Below are 25,054 nucleotides of genomic sequence, written 5' to 3'. Positions count from 1 at the left end.
GCCGGGGCGGGGCCGGGGCGGGCTGCGGCGGCGGCACTCGCCCCTGCTCTGCCTCGGTGCCGCGGAGCCGGTGAGCGGCGGCGGGACTGGGAGCGGAGCCGGGGCCGGGGCCGGGCTGAGCCGCCCCGGGCCGATGGACTGAAGTGTGTCCTAGCAAATGGCACGGTTCTGTTGGCATAGGAGCAGGAAGTGTCTCTCCGGGGAGTTTGCTGTAGTGAAGGGCATGATTTAGGTGGTGAGCTTTTCAGGAGAAAATTTACAACACTTCCTGAAAATCGAGTTAAGAGATGAAGAGAGTCTTAAAAGCAGGGCTGTTTGCAACTCTTTGCAAGTGAAGAGATGCTTGATCTGTGGTTGGTGTAAAATAATTTTTGTGTTTTAGATCAGGTCCTTGCTAATCGTTGTCTTTAGATCAAACAGTACCTTTGAAACTTCTCTTAATTTATAATGGCTGAAGTAAAGCCTAAAATCAACATGCGATCGAATCAGGGTGTTAAAGTCTAGCTAAATGTTCATATTCTTTCATAAAAACTTTCCAAGAGCAATAAGCAGAAAAAAAAAATCTGAAATACAGACTCTGTCATCATATATTCTACTGAGAACGGCCATTGGTGGAGGCAGCACTGCTGAGCTTTGCCTCATGGTGGTCACCAGCAGACAGGGACAGGTATGGTTTTATAAAGCCTTTATTTTTTAATTATTTTAGTGAAGGAATTGAAAAGTTCACAGTGTGACAAAACACAGAAGATTAATGAAAAATATTCATTCAGTACCGAATGAAAAAGGGTAAGGGGTGGGAGAAGTTACACAGGAAGTTTTTTCTTCGTGTTTTTCTCACCGGCAGCCTGGATTGGAGAGACAAAAGGGAGTGGTTTGTAAATGGCAGCACTGGCAGATGGTAAAACAACTGGGGAAGGCACAGGTGGGGTTAAAGGGAAGCTGGAAGCTCTTTGGGGATAAGGAAGTTAAGCAGGGGGAAGGGTGGGCAGGAAGAGGCAGACAGACTGACAGCCAGAGGGGTTTGTGTGTCAGTGCTGCTACCTACCTTAGGTTACACACCAATTCCCAACAGGGCTCTGCTCTGGACTATTAGGGCAGCACCCTGGGAAAGGGAACACAAACAGTTGTCAGCGAGAAGCCAAGGACAAAAGCAGGTTGTGCTTGAGAAGGAACTGCTAGAAACTGAAACTCGTGCCTGGATTGTGGTTCAGAGGATAATTCTGGTGGTGCTTCCTGACCCTAGGAGCTGCCAGGTGTTGTGTGTCTTCCACTTTTGTCAGAGAGGGAAAGAAACTTTTGGAACTGATTGGAGACAAAATAATTCTTTCCTAAGTCTTCCCAGTATGTTTAACTATGTTACAGTTTGGATATAAATAAAAAAATAATTCAAATAATAACACTTTAAGATATTAGTAATAGTTCTGTGCCCTACAGTGTAATGAGGTTGCTACTGCAAACTGTCATTTACACTTCCTGGCAATGGCACATGGCTCCAGATAAACCTCTTCTGTGACAATCAGCCAAACTCCCAATGTGTCTGTGTTTGCTGAGCACTCCTGAGAATTGATCCAGATGCTTTTTACTGGCAATCCCAGAATTTTGTGAGGCTCTGTAGCACAAGAGGAAGTTTATGTATGCTAGAGATGAAGTTAAATTCTGCACATGGCTATTTTTCAACTGTGGCTTGTAGATATTTGGCTTTTCTGACAAGACCTGAGAGAGTTTCATCTAATCTAGGACTGAGGTGTGCTTTGAGTTTGACTAAACTACCTCCAGACAACCTTTCCATGTGAAAGTGTTCAGTGACTGTGATCTGTGCAGCCAAGATTCACAGTGAGCTCTGGCCAGTCATTGTAAGGGCACATGGACAAGTGACCACTACGGTTGGCAGAACAACTTTCCAGTGCTCAGTTTCCAGGCTCCTATGTGTGGTTTGGGGTTTTTTTGGTTGTTTTTATTTGGGTTTTTTGTTGTTTTGGAGTGGGTTTTTTTTTGTGTGTGTGTGTGTATTTTGTGATTGGTTTCTTTTTTTTTTTTTTTTTTTTTAAAAAAGAGATAGAAAGTACCTCTTCCCCAAGACATCCCTCAACATCTGCCTGCTTGCAGCACTTGTCCATCATGGCAGTGAAACTCCCACCAATTGTCTTTAATTGTTCCTCTGTCATCTGGGGCTTGCGCTTGATGAGGTTGACGAGCAATCTGAAAAGAAAGCCACAAGACACAATTAATCTTTCCTGCTGTAGTTGGATTCTTGCTTTACAAGACACCATTCCCCCAAGGCTCAGCTCCTTTGAGGGGTTTTTTGTCATGCCTAGGTGACCCTGTGCCTGTTGGGGACTCCCAGCCTGACAAAACCATCAGTTTCTTTTGTATTAACTCAGTTACAACTGGGTAAAAACTTAGGGAAATGATCTGTATGTTGTCCTAATTAAGTAGATCTCAAGATTTGCGCTGGCAATGGGCCTGCATGAAACTGGTCAGTTGAGAGAGAGATTTTAAGTGAAGAAAAAATTCTCTTTTGCCTCTTCCAAACGACGTGATGTTATAGGCTGACCAGGTCAGTGCAAACACACAGCTCTGGTTTTCTGTGTCACTAGTGAAGCCCCAGTCAGATGACAAAACAGGGTGTAGCTTCCTTCTGTACTCCCAAAGTGCTCCATGCCAAAAGCTGCCCTGCAGAGTGTTGATGGGAGCTTACTTCAGCTGCCCTGCTTCGCGCTCGGCCGGAGGAGCAGTGCACATCTTCTCATCGAAATTGAACATCGTGGGGTCAAATGGTGGGGGCACGTATTTGGTGTCCACGCCCATAGCAGTGAAACAGGGTCTCCTGTAGGAGTAGAGCTCATTGCAGCACTGTGACACCTGCTCGTTGATAGGGGTGCTCTCCTGCCTCTTGCACATGTCTTCAATGATCATGCTCAGCTGAAAAGAAAAGATTAGGGCACAGGTTAGTTACATCTTCCTAAAAACACAGCAACTGGGTGATGCTTTTATTATAACAGCATAGCTGGAAACACCTGCTGGGAAATGGTACGTGTTTAAAATTTAAAATATATAGGTGTTCCTGGAGGAAAGCATTTCTTCATCTGCAAACAGTCAGGGGGCTGGACTACAATCAGTAGGTTTGAGGGTTTTAGGACACTGCTTTAGGACATTTCCCAAATGCAACCTGCCACAGTCTCAGATATGGAGCTCTGGGCAACCTGGTCCAGTGGAAGGTGTCCCTGCTCATGGGAGGGTGCTGGAACTGGATAGTCTTTGAGAGTCCCTCCAACCCAGGCCATTCTATGATTCCCAGTTCTGTGAACTCACTCTTGCTTGCTGAGAGAAAGCCAAGCTTAACTAAAATTTTCACAAGATACCATCAGCTAGCTGTGTAGGCTGTCACATCCATTAAAAAATGAACAGACTTGGGATTCTGTTAGGTAGATGCTCAGCATGGTGTTTATTAAAAAACACTGTGTTTGCTATCTCACCAGATTTCAGTGTTTTTGTGAACAAGAAAAATCTCCAAGAGGAGACGGGAAAAGAATAATTCCATGTACTCACATAGCCCTCAGAGCAAGACATCCTTCTGTCCTCGGGGAGACCGCAGCACTTCTTGCCAACAGCTGTCATCTTCTTCCCGATTTCCAGCAGGGTCTCGGTTGATACCTGAGGCATTTTCTTGGTGTAGCGGACCAGAATTCTGCCAAAGTCAAATCACAGTGACAGTTACTAGAGCTTCCTTCAAACAGAGCACATCCAGGGCACTGAAGGGGAAGCACAAGTGAAGACTGCAGAGCAGTTGTCAGGGCTCGCTCACCCTTTGAGGAAGTCTGCCTCGCCGTGGGTGTTGAACAGCTCACAGTTGGTCTTCACAACATCCTCGGTTTCCTTGACATGCTTGTTCAGTTCCTCTTGCTGCAAACAAGTAGAAATTTGTTAGTAATATTAGAGCAGGACTTGCTGCTACCGGTCATACAAATGTAACTTCTGACCTCTTCTAAACCTTATCTACAACTACTCATTTTGCAAGATTGATGACTTTTGTATAGCCAGGATGGTGTAGGCAGGATTTGATTCCCTAGTGGGCCTTGAGTTCTAACAGAAATTTCCTTGAAAAAGGCAGCCACATTTTAAAAATTTAATTTAAATTAATTACCTGTTGGACTTATTTTCTAAGCAGTGGGGGTTTATGATTTTTTGTTTAAATCAATTAAATATTTTCAATTATTATCAACCATGAGGGGAACATCTCTTGGCCAAAGCTTTTGGGAACTCAGCTTATGCTGTGTCCTGTGTGTGACTGAGCTGTGGATCAGACCTAAGCTGAGGTGTCTGTGTGTGCTGGCCGTGCACACTCCAATCACAATCCACGAGCAGCCACACTCAGTGTAGGCTGTGGAGCCCAAAGAATAACTGAGCTGTTACTTGTCAGCCTCAGGAAAGCAGAATCACAGCTGAGGTACAGAGGCATCAGACAGTTGAGTGACACTTGTCTGAAATAACGTGGTGTGACAAATGAAATTACTCTGTGATCTGAGATAACCCTGTACCCTTGTCATGGCTGTGGACTGCTTCATCTCCCACCAGGACATTAACCTCCCCTGGAATTAGTGTCTCCAAAAGCTTTCTGTATGCACTTGTGTGGGAGCTTCTCAGCCCAATTCTTTGATGACAGGTGCCAGCCAGGCATTCTAGTCATCTGCAAACAGAGCCTTGCACCTACAGCGTTCCCGTAGCACTCAGCAGGGTTGTCTGTCTTGCAGCACTTATCCAGGAGTGTTTCATATCCCTTAGTAATCCTCATAACCAGCTGTGTGGAGAGCTCAGGGTGTCTTCGTGAATATTCATAAACAAACCTGAAAGGCACAAGGGCAGACAGAGCTCCTGAATAACGTGCTGCTTTCCTCAGCACAGCGCAGGAATAACAAGGACATTTCAGGTGGACAGTGAGCTTGGAATGCTGTTGGCACTACTCACTCTGACAGGAATGCGTCATGGTTTGGCTCATAGCTTTTACACACTTCCTTATCTTGAACGTATTTTTCAACTAGTGAAGGAAGATTGTCAGGTTTGTCATCAAACTCTGCCTCCATGATGCACTTGGTCTTTTCCACAGCTGGCAGCTCGCAGCAGGGCTTGAGTTTACTTGAGAAAACATCTTGTTTAGAGCACAAAGAGGCCACAAGCTCTGACTGTAAAATAATACATAGTATCAGACAAACTATGAAATAATAACTTAAAGACAGGTTAATTAATCTGCTCTCTCTGCTTCAGACTCTTGTCTTTTCACTCAGGTCACCTGTTGACTTAGCCCTTTGCTAAAAAATGCTGTCTTGACACAAAGAGAAATAACAGGGGGCTGTGCAGGGTGAATGGCTCCCCTGCTGATCCTAGACACTGAGAACCCAAACTCTGCACAGCCAGGGCACGGCACTGAGTGCTCTGTCACAGGGATGCCTGATGGATCTTCTCAGTCCTGCCAAGATACCCAGCTCTGATAGAGGACAAACCCCAGAGCACTGGAACAAGCTGGGCCAACAAGTGTGTCCAGGTTTGAGTCAGCCCGGCAATATTGACAGCATCTCACCATTGCAGAGGTTTGTTCATCTGTTCTCTGGCACTCGTTGGCACTACAGGAAGGCTGCTCGACAGGACAGGAGAAGAAATTGCAGCCTTTTTGCCTCTGCTTGTTTTTCCCTATATTTATGATTGAGTTGAAGTGAATAAATACCATCAAACAACTTCCCTGACAAATGTTCTGATTTGGGCCAAACACTCTGGATAAAGTGTAAGCAATGGCTTCTTGTCCCTATGATTAAACAGGGCTAGATCCAGAGCTGGGCTGAAGCCTACTTCCTGAGTCAACTTTGCTGATCCTGAGCTTTTCAGTGCTTGAGGAACCTTCCAGTAGTGCTGAGTTTAAGTTCCCTGGACTGTGAACGTGTAGCTGCACAAATTACTATCTTTCTATATATCTTTTAAATATGTCCGTTTTGTTTTAAAATAGTGAGCTCACCCAGTCATCCACGCATTCTACCATGTCCCCATCACAGCACTCTTTGTAGACATCCTTCACATCATGCACCATCTTAACAAGTTCTGCAAATGGAGCCTTGGGGTATTTCTGGCTCATACGGACGAGTTTACTGGGTAGAAAAGGAGAAAGAGGCACTTGTTTTACAGCACTGTAGGGAACAGAAACCTTGCAAGTCACTAATACATGATAAGGTAGGTCAGGATTATTTCAAGAAAATACTCATTCTTCTCATCTAATTCCTGGTGGCTAAAAAAAAAAGGGCAGGCAGGCTCACAGGCTGACAAGCCTACATTGCATCAAAAAAAGTGATTGGCACTTACCTTGCTTGGAAAGTCCTCTCACCATACTTTTCGAGGAGTCTACATCCGTGCTGCTGCTTCAGATCTATCTTCTTGGCTCTTTCCTTGATGGCAGCTGCCTGTGGTAACAGGACACACATTGTCACGTTAAACTGATTATGTCCAATGGACAGGATTAATCCCGGCCTGTCTCTCCAAGTTCTTCATGCAAAGCTTTGCATGAACAGGGAAATTCTGCCTGTCTCTCACTCAGTTTCTTAGTGTTTATCCACAGAGACAAAGCTGCTGTACCTTTGCATCCAAGCAAGCACCAATGTCACTCTCTGCACAACAGCTTTTAAGTGCATTTTCGTACTCAGCAGCCAGGCCCAGGATGGCTGGGGCGTGCAGGAAGGGGTTTCTTCTTGCAACGGTGTAGACGAAACTAGAAGGGAAAGGAAAGCCTTAGCTCCGTGTTCCAGTGACAACAGCAAATGGCCTTAAACCTCTGGCAGCTTCTCTAACTTTTCTTCTACTTTAGAAGTCTAGTTTAGTAATCTGCTTCTGAGAGATAATGCCTGCTGATGGGAAATGCTCTGCTAAGTCTCACTCTTGGCAAGGCGGGACTCAGTAACTGTGGGTGAAGGGTGAACTCCTGATGTTGTCAGCTGTCTGGTTTGACACACATCCATGTTTTAAAATGTGTGGTCAAATATTTGACAGTTCTGATTTTCAGTGTGAAAAATTAATCAGTGGCCCTTTCACCAAGATTTTATTCCTTTCACTGTTACCTTTCTTCATCTTTGCCAACTACACAAAGAGTAGTGGGAAGCTGGAGCAAATAAGTTGTTAATATTGGAAACACTGAGTTTTCAGCAGGTTTGGGGAGGAAAGGTCATCCAAGATGTATAAAATGTGATCCTTAACCCCTGTTTTGACTGCACAATTCTGCTCTGGCATGAAATGAGAAAATGTGGTCAGGATGGGACACCACAAGTGGCCATTTTCCTTACTTTCCCAGGAGCTGCACCCGGTGGTCCTTGTACTCGGTGCAGATGACATCAGCAGCTGGTCTCTGGTAGGGTGCCACGAAGTCTGGGTGCTGCACTTTGAAGGACAGGAAGCACTGGTTCCTTTCAGGATCAGCCTTGCCACAGCAGTCAGCCATGCTGCCGTATGAGTCACGGAGCTTCTCAACTTGGCAGATTTCATCCAGGAAAACAGAGGGCTGCAAAGGGAGGTGTGAGGGTCAGAGCTAGTGTTTATATATAGATAGTGCAGTGTATTTCTGTTCATCTGCAAAAGAAAAGCCAGGCTGAACAGTAAACACATTTTTTCTGAATAAGATTTAGACCAAAAATCAAAATAATCTACTGGTTTTTAATAATTTTACAAAGTTTTGTTTTATGTAGTCTAATATCAAACAGTTCCAATGCTTTACTGAAAAAAGTTAATAATAATTTAAAATACTCTGTGCAAGACAGTGATCTCCTTTTACTTATAATCGCACTAAACTGAGTTTTCAGATTAATTGAAGCAGGATTTGATGGAAACCTTTAGGGAGAGCTAATGTCTAGCTGAAACTGTCAGATGCCCAGGGATCCTAAATACCTGCAAACTTCTTTTGTTACCTGATTTTAGAGGAATTTCTTAAACCCTCATAAACCAAGTGCCTTAAATTAGCACACACACCTTTTCAAGTCACCCCAGTGTGGAAATCCACACATTTGGGTCATTTTAATGCCCAGAATGAGGCCTGTACCTCACAGCTGGGGTTTTGTACTGGGTGCTAACACTTATTTTCAGGCAATGCTAAGCTGAATGTGCCAAAGTGTGGTATTTGGTCTCCAGCATGTCTCCATGGATCATTTAGGCACTTCTTAAAGGCAGAGGTTTAGAACCTGACAAAACCAAGTTCTTTGTTTAAGCACTGAATTCTGAGCATTGGCCTGTGACAGCAGCCCCTGTGAAAGGTTCAGGTGTCAGTGCTTAAGGAGGGTGACCCTGGCAGCTGCACAGAGCCAGGAGGAATGCAGTAGTGAGGGATTCACTGCCTACCAGGGGTTTAGAGCAGCCGGCAGCATCCTCGTCAGCCACACACTTGTGTGCCAAATCAACCACATCCTTCACCAGCTTGGACAGTCCATCGTAGGAACACCTCTGCAGGTACTGGGCAAATGTGATCATGGCACTGAAACACAAAGCACAGTTTGGAATAGCAGACTGAGAAACATCAGGCAATGTTTTCAAAGGTGCCTCTGAATTGAACTGGTTTGTTCAAATTACATGCACAAAGGTTCACCAGAATACCATGCACAGAATAGTGCCAGATCCCACCTCTGTCTTGTTCTCTCCTCCTCTCTGAACAGGTTTTTAACCTTCCCAATAACCTTTTAACCCAATAACCTTTTAACCTTTAACCTTCCCAATAACCTGTTTACCTTCCCAATAAAAAAGTCTTGAATACTAAATTATAAACAAACCAGAAAAACTGTGATTGGAATTTTCTGTCACTTTTACCAGAGATAAATCATAACTCATAATTGCCATGACCTAAGCTGGATTTGGCCAATGTTACCAATTATGATCTTCAGGCTGCCTTCTGTCAGCACTTAGGCGTCTGTCAGGGCCATCTGTCTTTCCCAAAACCAGGTTCAAATGAAGATCACTGAATTGTCTCAGAAAACCTGTCACAGGTTTGTTTTTTGAGGTTGGTAGTTTGTGGTTTTTTTCTGGCAATATTGCCAATGCAGCGTGATTTTTCTTCATTCTAGGGATATCAAACCTATATTCCTCATGCCTCTCTATTTTCAGAAAAGGAACAGAGGCTTTTCCTCAAGGTTTCCAAGGAGCTCTTTTCCCAGAGAACAAGGAAGTCACTGTGACATTTGCAGGTCTTAAAATATTTCTAGGTTATGCAGTAACAATAAGGGGCTAAGTCAGTGTTTCAGCGAGATATACACACTCCCTGTGAGCTCTTACAGTGTGTCTTACTTTCCCTTTTGGGTACAATATCAAGAGAGACAAAAAACCCAGAAGGTGGAGGCCGAACGTTCACTTACACTGCCTTGAATGTCTCTTCCTTCAGGTCGTTGAAGCGGTGGGCAATGGGGCTCTTGTGGTCTGGCAAGAAAAACAGAGGGAGCAGTGATGCTCGCTGTCACACTGCCTGTGCTGGGCCCTGAGAAATGCATTCTGGGCACCAGAGGCCACATTTTCACCAAGCTGCAGCATTCACCTGACTTCTGGCCTTAAAAACTGAAGAACTTGAACTCTTTCTTGTTCATTTGTCTACAGGTACCCAACTCTTAGGTTTGCTTGTTTGTCTGAGGGAACCCCAGCCTGTGATTTTTATGATCCTAATAGAATATTTACCTCTCTAAGCAGCTGCTTAATTCAGATACTCAAAATTATTTGGGGCTTACTGTTGAGGGTTAGCACATGTGTCCTTTGGGTAACCACCACCCCCAAACGCTGCAAATAAAGCAATGCAGCTGCAGTTTGATTTGAGCAAACCTTCTTCTTCTGAACACAGTTATTAACGTGTCAAAAGACAGAACTTCCAAAGCACAGTGCAGCTGCTTTTTCCATGGTGGAAAGGAGCAGATCCTGACTCACTGACATCAGTTCATGCACCACCCAGATGTTGCAGAAGGATGGCACCACACTTGCTCAGTTCATTTGTCCTGAGTGCCCTACCCATCTCCCCACTGTCTCTTCATTTAGTTTATTTTCAAGCCAATGACATATTTCTGTTCAATATGGATCAGGCTCCCACAAATTATTTGTGAAACTATATTAAAGATATTAAATTGATAGAAAAAAGACTTCCAAGAGAACTAATTAGTCCTTTCTTACCTGCATCTCGTGCGGTTCTTTGCAGGTTCCTGGATCTGGCAGAACTCAGGAGAAAAATAAATGAAATTAATGTTAACCACTTCATGGTTTCAGATTATGATGTGAGCAAAATTGCTCAAAAATGCTAGGAAGATTGAAGGAAGAGCATTTGCTTATATACTCTTCACTACCCGTGCTTGTAAAATATTAACCCTCAAGCTGGCATTTGTGGATTGCCATTTGGCCTGAGGAAGATTACAAAACTTCAGCTGCCCTTGACAAAAATTAATTTGGTATTAGTTATTTATTCTATGTTGTTACTGTGGGCCTTTTTCCCAAAGAGGTTGAACCTTCCAGCACCCAAAAAAGATAAAGTTTTGCGTAAATTTCCTTATCAAATGACAAACAAGGAGTTCAAGGCATCAGACTAAAAAGTCATCAGGGCTAATCCTGTAGCCTCTTTTTTTTGCTACTATTTGTTCAAAAGCAAAGCATGTTGGTATTGTATAGCAACAGCTCACCCAGAGACCATTCAGTCCACCTGAAATTAGAGAATTTTAATTTTAAATCACTTTATTGAGACGAGATGGCTAATCCAGACATGTGTGGCTGCTTTGAGCTCCTGAATTTGTTAGGTCCTGCTCTGTTTTTCCGTGGGTACTGGTGTTCACTGATATCCAGAAAACAGCCAAACACATGGGTAAACATGTACAAGAGCTGTTCATTTCAGAATTTTTGCAATTTCTCATTTGTACTCACATCCTCCCAAGAGTAATCTCTTAATTAAAGATTGCTCTCATCTCTGAAAAACTTCAATTGATTAGTCAGTAACTTAGGAGATCAGACATAGGAAAAATGTGCAGTTTGCACAGAGCCCCAGGACATGGAATAAATCAAAATTACTTTTCAGGGCACACAGTGATACAGATGCTTCAAAAATTCCCAAACAAGTACAAGGCTGGATCCTTGCTGAGTGCAAAGTGATGTAGCTTCCCAGCGGGGGATGCCTCCATTTATTTTAATTAATTGATGTCCCCAGTGTGTGGATATCAGCCCACACAGCTGGAGCTTGTGTGCTGCCTTGCAGCTCTGCTTCTTGAGCACCCACGTGGCAGAGCTGAGCGTGTGCTCTCTAAACTCTTCCTTACTCTTTAAAGTTCCATTTTTTTACTCTGTTTTTCTTCCTCAGATGGGCAGTTTTGCCATAACTCCATATTATTCCTAATGGGAATAGTAAGAACAATTCCATGATCGATTTTCTGGAAATTTGACTAAGTAAGTACATGCATAATACTTCCTTTTGCTTCTGAGTGTGAGCTTTTAAAGACATTTGAAATAAGGCAAATGGTATGTCTGAGCTCAAAATATTTGCAGGCAGTTTTCATTCAGGAAAATGCCTAGGCAATGCATCTTGTGTTCCAGAAAGGCTGTTATTTTCTCCAACTGAGATGAGTTCACAGAATAGTTTGATACAATTAAATTTCTACAGGCTGCTCCTGTTGCCAAAAAAAAGTCTGCATTTTCCTGAGTCTGTTCCTGATATTTTTGTAGGTAAAAGCCAGCATTCTGTTAGAGATATAAATGAACAAGGCTCTGTTTTGGGAATTAAGAGGCTATTTGGATAACTCTGACATGAAGGATGGTGCAGGAAAGCCAGGCTGGCAGAAAAGCAATGTTAGAAATGTCATAATATTAGACATGGGGATTGTTTTCAGGTGCTTGTAGCAAAATCCCACATTTCTGGAGAATGATGGGAATTGATGAGTGTGGGAGCAATCTGGACCTTTCGGACGCGTGCTACTTTAGCCTAATAAAATCTGGGGAAGGAGCTTGTTAATTCAGTCTGTAATTATGTTATTGATCATATCCCTCTGTCAGAGAAGAGCCATCTCCCATCAAATCTTAAGAGAGCATTCAGTGGGACAGAAACACACATTTAGGTATTTTGTGGGTAACTGTAAGGCGGTAAAAAACTGTGGTATTGTGAACGATGTCTTAGAACAGCTCTTGAGATGCTCTCAGGCCGTACCAAAGAAGTCTCCAGAAAACTTCAGCTAAGGGCTGGGAGGGCAAAGCTGAAATTCAGCACTGTGATTGCAATGTTGCCTCTTGAAAGCTCTCTGGAATTTTCCTTTTCATCATTGTGCAGTGTTAGCAAGAATACTCCTGGTCCCCTGGAGTTAATATGTAAGTTTGGAATACAGGGTCCATGTTTATTTCTAGATATCTTCTGTTGTCTGTCCTGTACTTCATGCCAATGGTTCATATAACTGCTGAGAGCTGAACTCCAGGGCTCATGTTTGTTTAACAATATTAAATAGTATACTGAGTTTCTTGCTACTCTGTGCTTTCATACTGCATTGATTTCACTACAACAGTTGTCCTGGCTTTAGAAAAAGGAATTTATCAATGGCATTTTAGGATGATCCATTTTCACACTCGTTTATGTCTAAAGTTACATGTGATAACTAGTTTTATTCCAGGTGTGGGGAACCAAAGGACAATAATTCCAAGAGTAATTGACCTGGAAATAAAAAGGATACATACTTTTAAAATATTTCATCATACCAGCCTGTGCAAAGTGGAAGAGTAGAAACAGTGGACCGAGGTGTACTAATATGGAATGAGGCTCTTGAGAAACAAATGTGATGTATCATGAGAACAGCAGTCAGAGCCCTTTTGGGAAGTTAGTACTTTTCCAAGTAATCTCTCAGAACCCAAAGGACTTCAAGAACCTCTTTACTTTTGGGCCCTCGATTTTATTTACTGCTGTTTCTTCCTTTTTTCAAGACCTATAGTTCTGTTTGTGGGACGGGACCATGAGGCACACAGCAAACCTAGAGACAAGACATTCCTGTGCCAGTGGCCACAGTGAGTAGCTATTTTTTAATAACTGTAATGATCAGTATATTTCTAAATAAATGTCTGTAGCTCTGGACACATGGAGAGGTATCAGCCATCACTTTATTTTCCTGCTCTGGTGCAGGATGTTTGCCATTCTTATCGCTGATGTCTGGCTCCTGTGCAGAAGGGGTCAAACATGTCAGATACACGGCTTTTGTTTGAGCAGAGATGGACTCATCGATACAAACCAAACACAAAGACAGAAGGGGTTTCAGGCAGAGACCTGCTCAGGTGCAGCCAATGGCATTCCGTGTCAGGTGTGTCTCGTGAGCATGTCCTCAGTGAGTTCTGGTACTCACCTGTTCATCCTCTGGCATCAGCCAGATGTTAACCTGCAGTGTTAGTGAGCTCTTGATCCTTCAGAGAAGGATTTTTGAATCCACAAGAATGACTGTTCTTGCTGATCCTGTACACTTGATCCCTAGGCCATTCTGGCATCCCTACCCCTTTGTCTCCCAAGTCCACAGTGTAGTGATGTAGCTGTTTCCCTTATTAATGACCATTTGCCAGCATCATTCTTTGGCAGCAGGAACAAGAACAGCTTTGCTTGACCTATTAAGCATTCGATTTCCTGAATATATACAAATACACAGCCTTCAGTGCTTTGTGAGGGTAACAGTTCTGAGGCTTCTCATAACTTGTCTCTACTTTCCATGTCCCTGTGACTTTTTGCTCTGCCAGTTCAAGTAGGTAATCCATAAGACAGCTGAGTATGGGCTTCATCTATTATCCATTTCTAAGGTCCCTCAACAAAAATCAGTGCTATATCTTGGTATGGGCATGTCTAAATTTTGTATCTAAATAGTAAATAGATGCGGGGAAGAAATACCCGAGGTGCAGCATTGCTCTATTCAGGAAGTCCTTCTCAGGAAGAGATTTTTCTTCAGTATTTCTAATAATGTCTTTAATAATTGTCTCTGGAACTGAAATTGTTGCGGTGCTGTGATTGATGTTTGGTCCATGGTAGGACTATTGGTGGAGATCTATGTTCTTCCTCTTACATAACTCCCAGAGACCTTTGGAATCCAGTGCATTCACTTGTGCCCTAGAAACTCTTTGGCACTCAGTTTCCAATTGCTGTGCTGCTCTGCTATGATACCTGATGGCCTTTGGCAGGAGAGAAGAGCCATTTAATGTGGTACAGTCAAGAGCCTAAGTTGAAAGCTTCTGTTTGGCAAGAAACTGTTATTATTCCTTTCCTAAGTTTGATGTGCTTTAGCAATAAAAGAAATAATGCAAACTTTTGAGGAATAGCAGGAAATGTTTGGAGCATCTTTTTGTTTTGCATTTCTTTGGGCCATTGATCCGTAACCTTCAATTAAAAAAAAAAAAAGTCTACTAACTTCTTTGCTAAGTGTAAGCAGGTGTATGTGCTAAAATCAGAAACAAAGCATATGTAAAATCAATGATTCTGGGAGCCACATGTTTTGCTCTCAACTTGAAACACTTCAGCAGTTTAAAAAAATCCTGTATGTCTAGAGGCACTGTAGGACTTGTGTAAAATTTCTGCCATTCTGCAGGTCCCCCCACAATGTTACTGCATCACCTGGCAGTGCTGACACTCTTACTTGCCTTATTTTCCATTTTATTTCATTGTAAACGTAGGGGTTTCCCATTCTGGCATAAAAACTGCCAAGCTGGTAAATATTTTCTCCTTCATGTCCATCTCCATAGAAACAGACTGTGTTACTGCTATAATTGTTCTCTTGTGCTGGTTTTTCTGTTATGGCCTTGGGGTGTTTTTGTTGGTTTCTTTCTTGGGAAGATCCTAGTTCAGCTCTTTAAGACAACTTGTAAATGTTCAAGCATTAAGGACATAAAGGGAGTGATTCTTTTCTCAGCCTTTCCTCTATTCCTGAGCAAACAATTTCTTAAGATAAAGCCCTCACAACTTTGAAAAATGAAAATATAGTAGTTTTAAATGAAGTCCTGGAGCAAGAATAGCATTTTCCACCTCAAATATCCCCTGCTGTCTTTGCAATTTCTTTAGCTGAGAGTCAGGGCCTCAGGTGGTACCTCAGCAGGAGCAGAAAAGTTTGTAGAACCATTTTTACGTCCTCGTTACTGGAGCAGGCAGAACAAGACATTTTAAAATTTGGCACTGTCGTTTACTTGCTGACATAAAAGGACAGTCCACTTCTGCACATTATGCTGCAATCACAAATTCTGAGGTTCCACAAATGAAATGTGAAGCATCTTGTCCCCGTAAGTGAAATCCAAAGGCAAGGTGAAATATTCCACATTCTGCCTTAGCCTGTGAAGCCAAGTTCATTTAGTCAGATCCAAGTACCAGTACTTTTCTGTTGTAAAAATCAATTGTTTTTCAAGCAGACCACATTTATTAGGTGAGCTCTGGCTTGTAGTTCCAGGTTCAGTACTTCCAGATTGCCAATGATATTACCAGGATGTAATGATCTCTTAGAAGAGAACTGGATTTGCAGCAGCAGCTGCAACAAAACATTGTCTTTCTTCAGGTTGCTCTTTTCCTTCCCATGTTCTCCTTTACCTGGATTTGTTGCACTATGACATGTAATTCTGGTGACCTAGGATTCCTAGAGTTAAGGAAGTGACTAGAAATAATACAAAACTGAGGAAATGTTGCTTGGTTTATTTGTTGGTTTTTCTTTAGAGTAGTGCTTATAAACTCTCATTTTTGAAGGGGTGAATGACTGGGATTTGTAATTCAGTCTCTCTGACTTTGAGGGCCTTCAGGAACACCTGATTTTAGAAGAAAGGTTCCTCAGTACATTCCCAGAATCAGAAAAATTTCATCAGAGACCAAAACCTGCGATTGAGCTTAGCAAAGATCTTTATAGTTCATGTGGTTTTCTTAAATAAGTTATCAAAAGATCAGTGCATACATCAGAGGAACTAAGGAGATCTATCAGGCAGATCTGTGGCTGTGCAAAGCCCAAATAGCTGTGATGTTTGGTTTGAGTTTTTAAATTTGAACACTAAACTGAGAATCCTTCTTAAGCCATGCAAAGAAATATTAACAAACTCTTTGCACATGAAGCTTTTGGTGTTGTCTTTTGGATCAATTAGGCAGAGGCTACACTCCCAAGGGCATTCCTCTGTGGTGCCCTCCAGCCCCATGCTGACAGTCCTTGACATTTGCTTTCTGCCCAAAGGCCTTTTTTGCTCATACCAACAGCGCTGCAATATTGCCAGTCAGGCATATCCACAGCCTATCCACAAGTCTAAAAAATAGCTCGGGAAATTCAATTAGAACAATTAGTGTCGTAGTGCCCTTCTCTGGTACCTTCAGTTCAGTGTGAACTTGGGATTCTGGCTTTCCTCCTTGACTCCAAGTGCTGGAAAACAGAGTGGGTGTCTAGGCACTGGAGCTATTCCCAGGGCAAAGAGTCTTAAGGCTTCCCTTAAAGTCAGTGCAGATCTAGGCAGATTCCTGGCTCCCTGGACTGCAGATTGGAAGCTGGGCAAATTATGTGTTGAACCCTTCTGGCAGAGAGGACAGCCTAGTGCTAAGTCAAGACTGAGGACACTGTTGCTGGTGAGCCCAGGAAGCCTGAAAATGCTGAGAGTCTGCTATGAATGCAAGTCTCATGGTTTCTGAGGTCCTGCTGCACTGTTGGGCGCTGCAGCCTCTTGGCTGTCAGCAAGGAGGAGTTCTGGCATGGATCCTTTGACATCCCAGAATACAAATGTTCTTGTATCACTTGACAGAAATCTCTCTAGTACAGAGCCTGCCCTCCCTGCAGGTTTGTCAGAGCCAATATGGAAATGTAACTGGATTTTATGGAAGTTTATCAGTACTCTCATGTTTCCAGTGAAACATTTTCAGTTAACTTACACACTTCATTGGTGCACTTGCCAGTGCTGGGTTATTGGGTGGATTTGATGATCATGAAGGGAGCAGTTTGGTCAGGCACAATTTGCCCTTAATGAAGCTGTCCTGGATCACTTCTCTGTCTTGCATGTGCCTCAACATTGATTCCTTAAGATCTGCTCCAAGGTCCTCCCCGGCACAGAGGTAGGCTCACCGGTCTGTGCTTCCATGGGTCTTGTTTCTACCCCTCTTATCAAGAGTTTCCCTCTTCCCAGTCACTGGGGACTTCCCCTGGTGACTGTGACTGTTCCAAGGTGATGGGGAGTGGCTTGGAGGCCACATCATCCAGTTCCCCCAGGACCCTGGGATTGTGCCATCAGAGACTCATGGCTATAGAATGTTCCATGTCATTCCCACTATCCCACTGCCACAAAACAGAACCTCCACTGACATGGGCTTAGGTTATTTTGCCTGTCCACCCACAAGAAGAAAACTTCACACTCAAGCTGGTCATAAAATTCAATCCAGAACAACATAACATTGGAATTAAAAATTATTGTGTGGAGAAATTGAGATTGAGAATAGGCTTGCCAAGGAACTTTTGTGTATTATGTTAGTTAGTTTTCAAACAAAAGCAAGATTATTTTATTTGATTCTTTGTTATCAGGTAGGCAACCTACCTGCTTCCCCTTCTGAAAGGGAAATCAGGTTTTCCCTTCCTGCTTTTAGTATGTAAGTGCACTTTAGGCAGAGACTCCTGTCTCTTGGGCACTGATATTGCTTAAGGAGATTTTTGGCAACTCACTAAGGTTACCAGGCCCTCTGTGCAGGATTTTGAAATATGTTCAGCATTGACCTAATTCTGGTCACGTCAAAGCCAGTGCCAAAACTTGCCTGATTTCTCTGGAAATCGAGTTTAATCAAAGGGTGATTGTGTCTTGAATCTTTCCACGCAGATTTTCAACCCTCCCTACAATATTTTAAGCAAGTTATTTCACACCAAATCACAGAAATGTTTTTAGATTGGTTACTGGATGAGTAGGACATGTACCTGCAAAAGCAAGTCTAGCTCAGGTAATATCCAGATTACTCTAAAAATTATGTTCAAGCCTAATCTCTTCCTAAACGGGGGCTCTGACGGGGAAAGCTACATTGTGTCCTAAATAAACAGGTATCAGCATTCCATAAGAACTAGCCCGATGAAGCATTCTCCAAGCTCTCAGGCAGGAGAAATCTGCCACCTACTGGTAAGAGAACTATTTGCACAGAGGCCCTAGACCTCAAAACTGAGAAAATTTTCATGTTCCTGTGGGAAAAGAAAGTGACAGTCATAGAGAATTGCCACAATGATGTGTCTAAAAAAGAGAAAAAAAGAGATCAGCCCTCACTGGGGTTGGATTAATAATGGCGAGAATTCTCGGCTTGTTGATTAGTAATGATGGGTGATTTGTTTGGTGCTCTTACTGCCTATTATTTGTGCAATGCTTATGGAGGCAGTTTTCTTGAAGAATGTTTGCACTGTCCTTACAGGAGTCTTTTTAAATTAAAGAAACACATCAGAAATACAGAATGTGAGAAGTTCCCTAAGATATGAGGTAATGCTGATAAAGCACTCCAGACATTCTGGAATGCTTTTCTGGCTTGTGACAGTCACTATCTAACAAAGAGATGTGCAGGATTTGGAATTAGGATACGTGAATGTTGCATGTGAAGTGCTTTGCTGAATCCAAGCCTTAAAATTCACTGAAAACAAGCAGCATTTAAGAGCTTTGGTGTGCATGGAGAGACTGTAGTGATGTCTGAAGGTAAGCCTGGTAATTTGTATTCAAACTGAGTTCTGGAGTTTGTATTCAAACTGAGTTCTGAGTTCTGAAAAGTTAAGTATTGGAAATTAATATCTTGTCTATCATTGAAAATTACACACTTGAGAAAACTGAGCTGGGGCTGTGCATCAGAATTAATGAATGAAAATAAAAGATCCAGATTTACCTTTCAAGACACTCATAGGCTCACTCACTAGACAGTTATAAGTTTGGCATTTGAGGTATTTTCTCATTAAAAAAGTATAAATGAACTCAGAGGCATGAAGAAGAAAGTAAGAGGATGCAAAGTGACAAAAAGAAAATTCACCCCACCAGCACTTTTTCTCTTTATTGAAAAGCTCCGTCACTAATTGAGGAACACAGAGATATTCAAGGCAGCTCCTACCTTTGTAACTAGCTAGCAATAAAGTCAGTGGCATTGTAAATGCCACACACAGACAGAAATGCTTGTTTAGCCCGCTGGACATAAATTACACACACAAAAAAATCACTTCATATTTCCTGTAAAAAAAAAAAAATCAGGACATAAATATTTAAGAATTAAATGTTTTGGTGAAAACTAATTTCCAGAGCATTGGGAAGAGCTAAAATCAGGCTGGTTTTAGCTGCAGGTGTGGTGCCGGCCTTTAGCGCCACCCACTGAGTCCAGTGCAATAACAGCAACATCGAGCTCTAAGAACCCAGGGCCCCTGAAGCAGAGCAGGATCCACAATATGCAGCCGATAATGAAACAGACACAGGCAACAAGTGAGGGCAGGCTCTATTTGAAAACAGAGGCTCCACGGGAATTTTAGACCATCAAAAAGTTGTGGACAGTTTTTCTAGTTCTAATTTGAATTCTGTAAAAATGTTCTTCTACTGCTTCAAGTGCCTTTCTGAGATACCAAAGGCATTTCTTACACTGCTTTCACTGAATCCAAGGTCTTAGCGAGTTTTACATGGAGATTCTCACTCCCTTCCTTATCCAGAGATAAAACTACCCTGGGAGGATAAATATTTTCAAGGCACACTCTCTATGGGGAGAGAAAAAACAGCCTGAGTCTTGTTGTTCTGCATGCCAGTAGAAAGCTGCTTGCATTGAGATCTTCCAAGCTGCTCTAGGAGAAGCTGTTTCAAGGACTAATTTCAGAACTAATCAATTGTTGACTTTAAAAAGTGGTTACTATAGAAATTATCATTATGGATTGGCTGAACCCAGGCAAAACACAGAGTGTAAGAAATATTTAACCTTCTAGCTGACTCCTGTGCAGCCCACAGCTGATGCTGCTTTAAATGTCAGCAAGTAAAAAATAAAATTTATAAAAACAGCAAAATACTAATTTGACAAGTAACCTTTAATATTCAAATATAGGTGATGCGGCTTTGGCTTGAGAGGTCTCACTTAGAGTTTTGGATTACAGATCCCTTATACCTGAAATACACAAAAAATTCACTTTATTGTATGATTTGTCTTGTCTTTGTTTTATGTTACCCGTGACCACACTTGAAGAGAATGAGCAAGAATCCAGAATCTTGTCCAGATGCCGTTTGCCTCTATTTGCCATGGTGTTTTTCCGTTTTATACTAAGAAAGGATAAAAACTTTGAAAGCTTTTCAAGCAAATTAGGAACCTGAAACACACCTTTGGAATAATTTATGCATGTTAAGATGTAAGGCTCACAGAGTAGTAACGCATTTTAGGATTTCAAGTGCTTAAGCTATTTCTTACCTAAGACTCGCAAAGTACTGAATATATTACAGAACCACTGTTTTGTTTTTTTTAACAGAGCTCTAGCAGATTTCTTCATTGAATCAATTGTTGAAAGGTTTTGTGTTCTGTACCTGTTTTTCCTTTCACAGTTCTCCCTGTGAGGAAGTGGTCAAAGCTGGCATGATGTTCTAAGAGCAGCTGATAGAACACGCACCACCAGTATCTGAGAGGGAGCACAAACGATTCTCAAGGCACCTGAGTGGGATATGTCTGTGTGTTTCCAATGACATTGATCACAGATAAGGACAGCCAAGAGCAAATCACCTGCCTTACTGCACCAAACAGGCAGAAGCTGATCCCAAAGGAGCTTTCAGACTGGAGGGGTTTGAGTGTGAGCAGTAATGTAAATTTACCTTCTGCTGCAACTCTATGCACTTCTCCTGGGCTAGCGCTGCTCCTCTTGAATTCTCCATCTGTCTGGACCGTTTTTATTTTCTTTACTTGCAAGGCCACACCACCTGAGATGCTCACAGGAAACTCGCTGTAATGAAGAAATGCAGATGATTAATAAACGTAATTTAAAGCAAATTATATGGCTACATAAGATCTGTTCTAAATCATTCTTTTCCACGTGCAATTTGCTGGGATTAAAACTGAGTGGTTTAGACAAGGCTAAAATGCGTATCAGGGACAACTGCACTTCTCTGAATGTTCGAACATTTGTGTTCTTTTCCCTCTTTCTGCCTTTGCCTTGGACAGCAGGAATTGCATGCTTGCTGAACAACTTCAGTTCTGTTACTTCTGTTTAAAATCAGTCATGGTGGTCTAATGGTAGTTAATCTTACCTCCCGTCCATGCTGGGCCCCAGGGAGGTCCCGTGAGCGAGTCCCTTTGGTCTGTGTGTTGATACAATCCAATCTGGGGTTCACACTTCCCTGAATGATAGAAATAAAAACATTCCAGCACATATAGAAGCTGCAACGATGGCAAAACTCTACATACCAAAGACAACAAAAGCGTTCATCAGTGAGAATGGCAGGATTTGGGGTTTGGATTGAAGTTTATTTGGATGATCAACTTGGTAGCGTTGTGGAAGTTGTACCAAAAATTCAAGAAGTTATAACCTCTTTTCAGTCCCTGTATTAATTGCAAACAAAACTCATGCTCCCTTGCTCCCTGCTTCCTGACCTTGACAATGACACTGCTTCCAGCAGCTGTAAATGAAACTGAAAGCAGATCCATGAGGGTAATTATACCACAGCAGAGGTTTCAACACATTGTTTATCCTTTAGAACGTTTTAAGGAATCTGGCACACAGAAGACAGTTCCTGAAAGTATTCACTGAATCCAGACCCCAGGTTTTCCCACTACGCCTGTGGAATGCTCAGTGGAATGGTCAATAACCTGGAGGAAATGGAATAAACAGAAGCAGAAATCACAGATGAAAGAGATAACAAAGGGTTGCAATTTTTCTCAGTCTTTAGGAGGGCGGTGAGGCCCTGGCACAGGTTGCCCAAAGCAGCAGTGGCTGCCCCATGCCTGGAAGTGTCCAAAGCCAGGCTGGAGAGGGCTTGGAGCAACCTGGGATAGTCAAGGGTGTCCTTGCTCATGGCAGGAAGCTGGAACTAGGTGATGTTTAACATCCCTTCCAACCCAAACCCGTTTGTGCTTCTATGATTCCACAATTTCCTGCAGCTTTATGCTGCCTATAAACCCAAGTGTCCAAAGTTAACCAACTTCACAGACTCAGCAGGGAAGGAAATGTGATTTTAGGTATTACTGCCCTATTTAGAGCCTACACTGACTTTTCATGATATGCAATCCATTCCCTAAGAGCCTTATGAACAGGAAACACAGCCATGGGTCATACACCCTTGTGGAAACTGGGACACACACACACACCAAAAAAAAAAACAAAAAAAAACAAACTAATAAAAAATCTGGATTATTTACTCCTTCATTATGTCTTGGTGATTTTCATAGTATTTACAGGAATGTTTTCCTTTGGGTTTCTAAAATATAAAGTGCTGGAGAAATGTCACACCTTCCCAAGGCACTCAAACCATCCCAAGATTAGGAGCAGAGTTGTGTTAGCAGCTTTTGCCCATGACAAAATCAAATCTTATGAGCCCCAAGGTTCTAAAACTGAGTTTCTCTAAAGAATTCAAGAGCTTTGCTTGCTGTTGCACTCACAGAATCTCAGAGTCATTTAGGATGGAGAACACCTCCAAGACCATCGAGTCCAGCCTGTGACCAATCTCCAGCTTGTCAACCACACCAGAGCACTGAGTGTCCCATCCAGCTGTCTCTTGAGCAGCTCCAGAGATGGCAACTCCACCCCTTCCCTGGGCACTCCCAATGCTTGACAACCCTTTCTGCGAATAAATTCTTCCTCATTTCCCACCTGAACCTCCCCTGGCACAACCTGAGGCTTGTTCCTTGTTCTGTTGCTTGTGAACTGGGAGCAGAGCCCGACCTCTACGTGGCTGCACCCTCCTGTCTAGGGGGAGTTCTAGAGTTCCTGAGCCTCCTTTTCTCCAGGCTGAGTCCCCAGCTCCACTGCCCTTCTGTGGAAGGGCTCCAGCACAAAAGGCTCCAGCTAGGGGGGCAGGGAGAGGGGGATAACCGGGGTGCTGTGAAATGGAGGAAAAGGACTTGCTCTGCAGTGGCGAATGAGGATCACTCTTTGATCAGAGCAGAGGGCACCCCGTAAAAGGAGCGGCACAAACAGTGTCCGACAGGCTGCCTGTCCGACAGTGCCGCACGGAGACAGAACACTGCGGCTGCCTTCACCAGCAACAAGCCGCAGCCTTTCCAAGGCTAACAACCCGAACGGATACTTGGAATGAGGCAGCCAGCATCAAAGGCGGATTTGTGATACAATGTGGCTGAGACCATCCCGGGAAGGGAGAGAGAGGGCAGCGAACAGCTCCCAGGGCAAGCCCCGCTCTGCAGCCGCCCTGCCCGGCCCGGCTGGGTGAACGTGGAGCATCTGCACCATGACAACAAATAATACATAACATAAACGCTGAAGAACACATATGCCAAAGGTTTAATCTCTGCTTGCACCACAACAGAAACCAGTAAAAATCAACGCATTTGCATTAATTGTAATGAAAAAAAAAATTATAAGAGGACAAAAGTATTATTGTCACTGATCTGCCATCACACATCTCGTGCTGGTGTGGTTTGAGATTCCTGCACAGTCACACCAGGAAGCTGGAGGTAGGGGGCTAGAGCTTATTCCTCCTGGATTGCATCAAACAGTCATCTGCACAGATATTTGTAAAGGAATAAATAACATATAGACCTATAATAACATATAGCCCTTGTACCCGAAGATTAGAGGTTCATCTTCTCGATGGGAAGGGTAAGAGTCTGTGCCAGTTGTTCCCAGCTGACTTGGAAATGATGCAATTTGACAGTGGGGCTCTGACAACCCGGGCAGTCCTTTCATTAGGCACATCCAGAGGCAGGCATCAGGATGTTTTTGTGGGATTTCAGCAACGCCAGGATCTGGGGGGAGCTGTGCAGACTCCACGATGAGCGCCAGGTGAGGATTTATTTAAAAACGGAATGTGTGATTTCAGAGGAGCTGCACACCTGACCGGTGCTCTCCAACATCAGCCAAATAAGAGAGAACACCCAAGTACTCAAATAACAACAATTTCTTTTCATTTCTGTACAATATAACCAGAACAGGCATTGTTGGTTGGAAACACCAATTCCAGAACAATGGTCAAAGCCCATTCCTTCAATAAGGAAGCCACAATATAAATATTTAACTTACATTTAACTTTGGCTGCTGCCCTACTGGAGGCAACAGTAATACTATCCCAGATACACTTTGGGGATGAAGATCTGGGGCAGGGGGCCTGAGGGCTGAACCGGGGCACGACGACGCATTTGAAGGGTTTCACTAAAGACACACGCTCGAACTGACAGGGGCCTCTCAATGTTTGTCACTTTTAGTGAAATTGCATAAAAATTGTTGCAGAGCAGGGATTTGGAGGAATGCGGAGCACCTGGTGGGAACGAAGGGCGCGCAGCACAGAACCCCAGGAACACTTAGGCTGGGAAAGACCACAGACCACCGCTGGCTGCCACGTCCCGTTGTTCCTTTGACATCGCTTTTACCTGGAATTCTGCGCTCCACGGTTTCACTGGCCACCACTTCTAGCGATACCCTGCCAATTTATTTTCTGACCCTTTTATCCACACCCCCTGCCAATTCCTGCTATAAAAGGCGTTTGGAGGTTGCTTTTTTGACGCGTATCGCCCGCATGTGCGAGAGACCATCACTTTTAAGCGGAATTCTGAGCGCCGCGCGGTTCCCACACGGGCCTTCCCTCACGGGATTTCCCGCCCTGGGCGCGCTCCCTCACGCTCCGGCGGCAGCGCTGCCCCGGCCGGGCGCTGAGGGGGTGACCGGGCCCCTCCGAGCCCGCGGGCGGCTCTCGGGCGAGGCTCCCGCCGCCCTTACCGAGGCGCAGCGGGCTGAGGGTGATGACGCAGGCGGCGGTTCCGGCGCCGGGGCGGTGAGCGCGGCGGCGGCGCGGGCGGAAGGAAGGAAGGAAGGGAGGAAGGAAGGAGGGGAGGAAGGAAGGAAGGAGGGAAGGCGGGTGCCGGGCTGTCCGGCCGCCGCCGCGGTTCCGTCGCCGGCAGCGGGGAAGGGGCGCGCGCGGGCAGCGCGGGGCGGGCGGCGCG

General features: G+C 43.7%; 2 protein-coding genes across 6 annotated transcripts in view; one reads left to right on the top strand and one right to left on the bottom strand.

Moving 5' to 3' along the window:
- Positions 1 to 20,935, top strand: part of G3BP2 (G3BP stress granule assembly factor 2) — a 48,113-nt gene extending 27,178 nt beyond the window's left edge. The window contains exon 13 of the transcript XR_010360554.1: positions 20,497 to 20,935. The gene's annotated coding sequence lies outside the window, so the exon portion shown is untranslated. The remainder of the gene's footprint in view (positions 1 to 20,496) is intronic.
- ALB (albumin) lies at positions 671 to 24,988 on the bottom strand. Of its 5 annotated transcripts, none has more exons than XM_064416276.1 (18): positions 22,541 to 24,988; positions 21,193 to 21,282; positions 20,761 to 20,888; positions 10,162 to 15,298; positions 9,366 to 9,426; positions 8,362 to 8,494; positions 7,317 to 7,531; positions 6,616 to 6,748; positions 6,346 to 6,443; positions 6,005 to 6,134; positions 4,966 to 5,180; positions 4,712 to 4,844; positions 3,806 to 3,903; positions 3,550 to 3,688; positions 2,699 to 2,922; positions 2,067 to 2,199; positions 1,046 to 1,102; positions 671 to 845 (listed from the first exon to the last, which is right to left on the bottom strand). In XM_064416276.1, exons 4-17 carry the CDS (start codon positions 10,244 to 10,246, stop codon positions 1,052 to 1,054), a joined length of 1,848 nt encoding a protein of 615 aa, XP_064272346.1. In that variant the 5' UTR covers positions 10,247 to 15,298; positions 20,761 to 20,888; positions 21,193 to 21,282; positions 22,541 to 24,988; the 3' UTR covers positions 671 to 845; positions 1,046 to 1,051. The 5 variants fall into 5 exon arrangements, with proteins under 5 accessions (XP_064272346.1, XP_064272345.1, XP_064272347.1 ...); XM_064416275.1 differs by having other exon boundaries at positions 24,831 to 24,988; XM_064416277.1 differs by adding an exon at positions 20,479 to 20,602 and having other exon boundaries at positions 10,162 to 10,205; positions 21,193 to 23,222.
- Positions 24,989 to 25,054: the final 66 nt, after the last annotated feature.

This window comes from Passer domesticus, chromosome 4 (genome assembly GCF_036417665.1).
Source record: "Passer domesticus isolate bPasDom1 chromosome 4, bPasDom1.hap1, whole genome shotgun sequence".
NCBI classification, from domain to species: domain Eukaryota; kingdom Metazoa; phylum Chordata; class Aves; order Passeriformes; family Passeridae; genus Passer; species Passer domesticus.
The sequence above is the reverse complement of the archived record's forward strand: the minus strand, read 5'-3'. Positions and strand labels throughout refer to the sequence as shown.